The sequence below is a fragment of the Pygoscelis adeliae genome, unplaced genomic scaffold, assembly GCF_000699105.1.
Source record: "Pygoscelis adeliae isolate BGI_AS28 unplaced genomic scaffold, ASM69910v1 Scaffold190, whole genome shotgun sequence".
NCBI lineage: Eukaryota > Metazoa > Chordata > Aves > Sphenisciformes > Spheniscidae > Pygoscelis > Pygoscelis adeliae.
Window position 1 is genome coordinate 273,958 of NW_008823922.1, and position 8,008 is coordinate 281,965.

Genomic DNA, 8,008 nt, shown 5'->3' on the forward strand with positions numbered 1-8,008 from the left:
CCCAAGAACAGAAGACAGGAAAAACAAACCAACTCCCCCACTTCCACTCCTCTTTCCGTAAGACATAATTTAGTGCCTCATTTTTTTCCTCATCTTTCTTCCAAACCTTGGAAATTGTCTACTCCCTGTGCTTTTCTCAGATATTCAGCCTAAAACTGATCACCAGAGAGCGAGTCAATGTAAAGCTGTTTGCACTCTTCCTTCTCCAGTTCAGACTGGAAAGGACCAATAAAGGTATTTTTCTCTGTACCACAGTATGTTTCCTATCATCACCCATCAATTCTCTCTAGTAAGCCCTCTCCTAGAGGAGTCCCCAATGCCTGAGACATGCTTTGTTGTTCGGGTTTTTTCTTCTTCCGATATGTGAAAATTGTAAGTCCTGGGATTTTTTTACAGATCTCAGATGCTAAGGTTGGGAACTGTGTTGTGACCTGTGGTAAATACATAACTGATGGACTCTTTTAAACTAGACTGACTATGTGATTGCAGGGGATGGTCTTGACAGCTGAAACAGTCCCTTCGTACTGAAATTATTCTCACCGAATAATTTATTCTTGGGCAAGATTCTAAATGCTTGTTTATGGCAGAAAGTAGTTTAAATGCTCATAATTTGTCTCAATGAGTTATCACGACTTCCAAATGGTTTGTAGAGTCAAATTTCCATAGCCCAAGGACACAGTCACTAACAGAGCTGGATACATCCGTAGCTACATAAAAGTATATTTTGAGAGTTAGAGCCTTCCTCTGATTCACAAAACAATCCAATCACTCATTACACTTAGTAACTGATCTCCATTAGGTTTACCATTAAATTATGGGAGGAAGGTAAGAACCAGAAGAATAAATTGGTTAGAAGTAAGTCACATTCTACAAATTTGCAATTTATATGTTTTTTTTTTCTATCTATGTATATGGCAGAAAATAGTTTTCTAAACGGTCAACAAATGTCTGTATTTCATAAAAATCTTTTCTAAGTATTTTTAAAACTGAATAGGTATACACTACACAGTATGTTGTAGTAAACTAATATAATTTCATCTAAACTGTCCTGCAGTTCTTCATTTAATTATATAACAGAGAAAAGAACCTTGTCCCTTAAAATGGATGCCAAATGCAAATCAACAAAACTAGTGAGAAAGAAAATGAAGTGTTATGAAGTTGAAAAGAAGATATTATAAACAATTGAGTGCAGAAGAGTATTGCAAGACATTTACTTGACAGTGATCCTTTACTAAAAACAGCTATTTCTTTAGCTTAGCAGAGCCTTCCAAAAATTCTTAAAAATGCCCAAATCAAATAGGCTATGGTATCAAAACCTTGATGTCAAATCAAAGGGGCATAAAAACAGCTGGATGTAGTCCTCACTTAACACCTCAAGCCTGAGCTCTCAAAGTTCATGGGTCAACTACAAAAAAAAAAAAGAAAGAAAGAAAGAAAGAAAAAAAGAAAAAGCATTTTGGAATATATATAAAACAATTGTTTAGCGGGTGAGGAAAACTGTTTTACTACTTGTCATAACTAATCCTTGACAACCTCCTACTTAACAGCTGGTCAAATTCAGTAACAGAAAATAATCTGTAAAATACTCAAGTAGTTCTGCATCTTGCTGTATTAAGAAAATTAAGAATTCAAGTGGAAAATGGCATGAGTGTTGAAAGTGAGAGCTTCGGGAAATGCAAATAAAAATCATGGTAAAACAGCTAGTGTTTGTAAAACAACTGGTTAATAGATAAGCAACAATACATGAATGCCCAGATTACATTGACATAGATTTGTTATGAGTTTCTATAGTATCTTTGAATTCAGTAAAAACAATATGCATGCATAATTGTTTGAAGAAACAGGGCTTAATGAGCAATGTTACTTAACATACAGGTGAGAGAGGAAAAAAAAATCATCACCTTGTCCATTTTCTTGAGGTTTGTTTTTCTTCCAAAATTCAATCTCTCGCTGCAGTTCCTCTAGTTAACATCAAAGAACAGTGATGTGAATTTTTAAATCAATACTACAGGTATATCATTAGAAATAGCCATATTCCCTCCATCAACCCAAACAGGTACCCAAAATCAAATGAGAAACTTACGTTCTCGAAGTCCAGGCACCAGCTTAAATATAATTTCCTCTAAGGTGTTATCCAGCCTTTCAAAGGGAAAAAATACATTTCACATTAAGTAGAAACTAGCGTTTTAAATATTTTTAGCCTTTAAATAACAAACACTTTTGAATAATAAAATGAATTGCATATTTCTGGTAAATAATACATCCTGCAAAAACCAATTGTTTTTTAGCTTGAGAGACAACATGCATTAAAGCTTATCTCAACTGCCTCTTGAATGGATTTCTTTTAGAAATAACCAAGGAATGTATTTTTTAATGTATAAAGACAAAAATGAAGCAAAAGAGAAAAAACATTATACTCTAAAATTTTCATTGTTTTAATTTGTGTTACATGCAAACAATTGTGTTACTAAAAGGAACAAACTGGAAAGTAGTATCCAATTTTAAGGTCCAGGTCATGAGTAGTAAAGCATGAAAATTATAAACTCCATTGTCATATTAAGTGTTCAAGTGCTCTGGTAATAAGGCTGTTATGAAACACTGAACAGACTATTCCCTACTCATTATAACACAGACAAACCAGTCTTGGCAGGACAAAGAAGACCACAGAGTATCCATGCTGCTCTGGCTAGACAGTTCTCAGTACCCAACATAATTCATTTAAACTATTTCAATCTGCCATGAATTTGCCTACCAGACGACACTACGCAGCACAGGCATGTCCTCTGATATCCTGATATTAGTGCCAGAAATAGCTATTACAGTCCCTTCCAGAGGACACAGTGCATTTACCTTTGTTGCTGAAGCTAAAATATTTTTCTTCCCCTTTCTCTGAATTTTACCTACTCTCCTAGCCGTTTAATTTATCATCCACTTCCTAGTTCTAGTTTCTAGTTCTCCTCTCCCCGTCTCACTTATCCTTTGGTTTCCTCTGTCTCTCATTCCGTTTCCTTTTCCTTTCTCTCCTCTGCCCTCTACATCTTCTCTTGCGAACAGTGACTCCCACTGCCACAGCCTAAACAAAAACCCATGACAAAACAAAGTACTAAGTAATACAGCCAGAGAAATTAAGTACCTTGAGATTCAGTAAGAAGCTACAATACAGTAATTGCCTTTAGTATATTTTTAATTGCCTTAATTTTTCATCTCAATAATGATATATCTCTCTAGATATACATATATATTTGCATATATACATACATGTATGTTTCCATGTTATTAATAATACACTATAGGCCTGCTATAAAACATACGACTGTTCTCTCTCTTTTGTTCACTAGCAGCAGCAAAGTAGGAAGAAGACTGAATGATTTTATTGTTGAGGAATACCTAAAAGCTATTTTAATAGATAACAATTATCTTCTTATAATAAATACATAAGCATTCCAGGTTCTCTTCTTTACAGAATTTGTATTTGTAATTGAAAGTTTACAATTAGACCTATTACCCAATCATCTTGTTCTGAGACTAGTTCCCTGTGTTATCCGTCAGTTCGTGGAGACAGTCATACCATAAGAATAGTCATGTTTAAGCTACAACCATGATCCATTTTTTAATTGCTTCTTCTTATAAGGACAAAAAAAAAAAAAAATCTTCAGCAAGTAAAACAGACCTGCCCTAAAACAAAGCAGCATAGAGAATACTTTCTCACAGATAAGAAGGAAACCAAAATCATGGGATGTCTGAGCTCTTAACTTCTGATAGATGACAATATAGGTCTACCTTTCCAAATGGTAAGTTCTCTCTTCTAGCCTCTCCTCTCAATATCTAATGCAACTAGATGGTACTGCTTTCTATGAAGTTCCCACAGCAGAGCACTGGGAACTTGGGAACCTGTCTTGGGAATGGATTTCATTTCACATTGTAAGAAAGCTCCAATCTTCATAACTTACTCATTAAGAGAAAAGAAATAAGGACTTCAAAAGAGAACATCGCTACCTTAATTCAAAATCCCATTAACCATTTCTCAGGATGGTATAATACATGCTGTTTTTTCTACATTTATTCTTGAAAATTCCCACTTAGCACTTTCTAATTCGTCTTCAATAGCCCAAAACAAAAGCCACTGGTAATGCTAACATAGCAAGAAAACCAGTATACTTAGCCAACTTACGATGCTAGCAGCAAGAACTGGCTTCATACTCCAGTCAATGACTTTATTTTCTTTCAAAAACTAAACAAAGAGAGCTATTTTGTCCTTATGAAGCATAAATACTAATCAATACTTTAAAAATGCAGAAAAAATAACACTTTTCTGATCTTTAAGTACAGGGAAACTAAACTTAAACTATAGGGAAAAAATAGGAAATTATAAAAAGATTCTCAATTTCAGATGCCTCTTACAGTGTTCCTATTATCCACGCCTATGAGCGCTCTAACAAAGATTTGTATTTCTGTGACTCGCATCAAACCCATTCCAAAATGAAACTACTTGACATAACACCAAAGTTGGTCTCAGTCATTTAATATGATACTTCCTGTTAATGCTGAAACTAGAACATTAATATTTTAGACACACCTCTTTCCACCCCCACATCTTCCAACCTCTAAACCAGAATGTATAGGAAGAAGAACCAAGCATTTATGTCAGCTTCGTATAGTTTCTTTTTTCACCTTTGCTATAATATTGAATGACTTATAAGATCAAAGCTACTCTCTGATAATTCCTAATTATCTGAAGTGAAGCAAATGAAGACTATCACTCAGGAAAACTTGCATCCAAAGCAGCATGCTACCAAGAAAAAAAGAAGCCTGCCTTCATGGCATAACCAACGCAGAATTTGAACACTGATGATGCAGAATTCTGCTAAATCAGGAAAGGGAATTCTAGAATTTAACACTCTTCCTAGATTTTCATTTTAGAGCTCAATGTTGAATTTCAGACTTAGGCTTATAGTTTCAACAGACCCTAAGCGCTGCCAACAAAAAGATACATCTAAAAAACTCATATGGTTATGAAGTTATTCAGAATTGAGTTTATGAAGTAGCTTATAAAGTTTACCTCAAAGATCTCAGTTAAAGATACTATCTATCTAGAGTGTCTCAGAAAATGACTGCATTCTTGAGCAGCGATTGGGCTGGTCTCTACAGTCAGAGTACAAGACGTATTAAGTTACACAGGCAACATCCAAAAAAGATAATTCCATTACACTGCTCATGTGCTCTTCTGATTATTAGTTTAGCAAATGTTTAAAACTGTTTCATAAAATACAACCAGCAAACTACTAGCTATATGCAGTTTGTTGGCAAATAAATGCAAAGACTCTAAAAGGAGTTTCAGGAAATAATCGCAAAGAAAATAGCTCTTCCCACATTTCTGGCTTGTGGTCTCAACTTTTCTCACCCTTCTGTCATTTCCTGCTTAAAGCATATTATTATTTTACTAAACATCTACTAGATGTTTCAGAAAATGCATTTTTCAGCTCCTATGAAATGGTCCTGTCAGAATAAAAGAAACATTTCTAAAATGCTTTTGTTTTCAGCTTATTAGCAGCCTTATGCACTCCGTATAGCATCTTCCGTTAAGGCTGACACAGCAGGAGATCAGAAAAATACTTATGGTAAACATCTACATAAACCCTTTTAGCCCTACCCTTCCAAAAAACATTCAGATGATAAAGACCTAAGCTAATGACACCCTTTGAGTTAATAACACCAGAGCTGCTGAACTTAATCTCTCCCACCTATCCTCTTGGTATATAACTGAAGCCTGGGAATTGCTCTGCACACACATATCGGTCAAAAATCAAAGCAAAATACAACAAATTGTAGCAAACACAATGACATGAGGAAATAATAACAACCCTAGTAAATTCCAGATGTAATTATTTATTTTAACATTGATGTAAGAATATTTCTTCCTAAGTTCACAACAGTATTACAGACTAATAATATTGGGGGCAGGGGGGTGGAGGGACCGTTGGGAGTGAGGGCAAGGAGTGGCTTCATCATTTTAGGAAAACATGAAGTTCTTCCACTTATGATGACATTTCTTGATTTCTCTGTACTATACTTGTAGAATGGCTATCACCTTTGTTTCAACATAACATCACTAAAAAGAGAATCCAGAATTTCAAGAAAAATAATTGTTTAAACAAAGATGTGTTATTGTGATATAAAAAATGCAAACTCTCAAGAAAGGGCACTCTCGGTGTCACAACTTTCTTTCATGAGTGTCTTTTCATTAATCTGACAGCAGATTTCAATTCAGATTGGTAAATCTACGTTCTGAAAAACATTCAGTTATTTGCATGATTCATTTTCTACCTTGCTCTAAGAAGAAAAAAAGTTGCATGCAGTTTGGAATGCCCTAAATCGTTTGAGAAAAGAAACTCTAGACTTTAATTTCATGTAAAGAATAAAAGGTATCTGCTGCATTTATTTGTTTAATAGAGGCATTAAAATGTTTATTTTAATTTGTACAATATACCCAGCCTTTCTGTGTCTTTCCCTTATCTTTCCTCCTTTTATTATATCTGAAAAAAATCAATCTATTGGGAGATGAAAAATTGACAGAATCTATCCAAGAACAGTTGACATATGTATTTTACAAAAGCAGAAAATTTAATTCCTTTTCAGGATAAATATATTAAGACTTTATTTTTTATTTTTTGTTATTCCATTTCGGCAAACATTGTGCAATATCATCTTACCTTAACATTTCTAGTGGATTGGTCTCATGCACTTGGTTGCCACACCTGGGACAGTCATTGCTGTCTTCAAAGTGTTGAACAATACAAGTCTTACAAACTGAGGGACAAAAAAAAAAAAAAAGAAAAAAGATAAAAAAAGCCTTAGACTAAGATCTAGATATATTGCTTGAACATGACCTAATGATACCAGCTAACTACTTCATGCATCAAAGATAAAAGAGTATTATTTTAAGCAAATAATTACAAAGTACCTTATCCACGTCTTGTTCCTCAAAGCCATAGCTAGTTCTGCTCTGCCAAGACACTGAGTTCAGCAGCACCGAGTTCAGCAGAACAGGTTAGACAAGTGCTGCTCTAACGTATGCAGTATTTTTTCTACATATAATTCTCCCAGCATCATAAAATGCAAAACCCATACCACGCAGCACATGTAAAGAACAGGTTCTGAGAAAGTGCATGCTGGGGAGCTCTAGCCCAGCAGAGCCAATCATCACTTCAGATGATTTGAAAATGACTTACGCACGTTATTTTCTTTCCAACAGTGTTGCTGGCAACTGAAAATACTGTTGTAAATACTTGTTGTAAGACAAAAGTTCACAGAAATGGTACACAGGTTCAAAGTGGCTATGTTTCCCTTTTGACACAGCGCCTTCAAAAGCAATGACAGAACTTACAGTAAACATTTAATACTCGAATCTTATAATGAAAAATCAGGATCATGACCATGGCAAGTATAAACAAACCCAAAACGACAACAACGGGAATTTAAAATCCAATAAACTGAAATTAAACTAAACAAGGTGCTACACTACTGTTGCTTCCAAATGATTAATTGCAGACTGTAGATTTTACTGCCATTACTGCATTTACGGCCTTCGGACTACTACCCGCTGTTGGTTATACAGGCTGGCAGTGATGAGGTTGCAGAGAGAAGTCCTGAGGCGATCAAAAGGGACTTCAGGGCACTGGGGAGACTGGTTGAAGGATCGGGAGCACAGGTAGTGTTTTCCTCAATCCCTACAGTGGCAGGGAAGGACACTGGAAGGAACAGGAAAACACTCCTGATCAACACGTGGCTCAGGGGCTGGTGTCGTCGGAGGAATTTTGGCGTTCTAGATCATGGGGAGATTTACACGGCACCGGGCCTGCTGGCGACAGATGGAGTCCAGCTGTCTCACAGGGGGAAAAGGGTCATTGCTTATGAATTGGCAGGGCTCATTGAGAGGGCTTTAAACTAGGTTTGAAGGGGGAAGGGGACAAAACCGGGCTCACTAGAGATGAGCCTAGGGGTGGCATGC

At 35.7% G+C, this 8,008-nt stretch overlaps 1 protein-coding gene across 2 annotated transcripts in view; it reads right to left on the reverse strand.

Moving 5' to 3' along the window:
* The window catches only part of PCGF5 (polycomb group ring finger 5), a 67,520-nt gene that overhangs the window by 18,837 nt on the left and 40,675 nt on the right, over nucleotides 1-8,008 (reverse strand). For both annotated transcript variants that reach the window (XM_009320101.1, XM_009320093.1), the window contains exons 3-5: nucleotides 6,711-6,807; nucleotides 2,084-2,139; nucleotides 1,902-1,961 (exon numbers count right to left, since the gene is read on the reverse strand). In XM_009320101.1, the coding sequence (XP_009318376.1) occupies nucleotides 1,902-1,961; nucleotides 2,084-2,139; nucleotides 6,711-6,807 (213 nt within the window). The remainder of the gene's footprint in view (nucleotides 1-1,901; nucleotides 1,962-2,083; nucleotides 2,140-6,710; nucleotides 6,808-8,008) is intronic.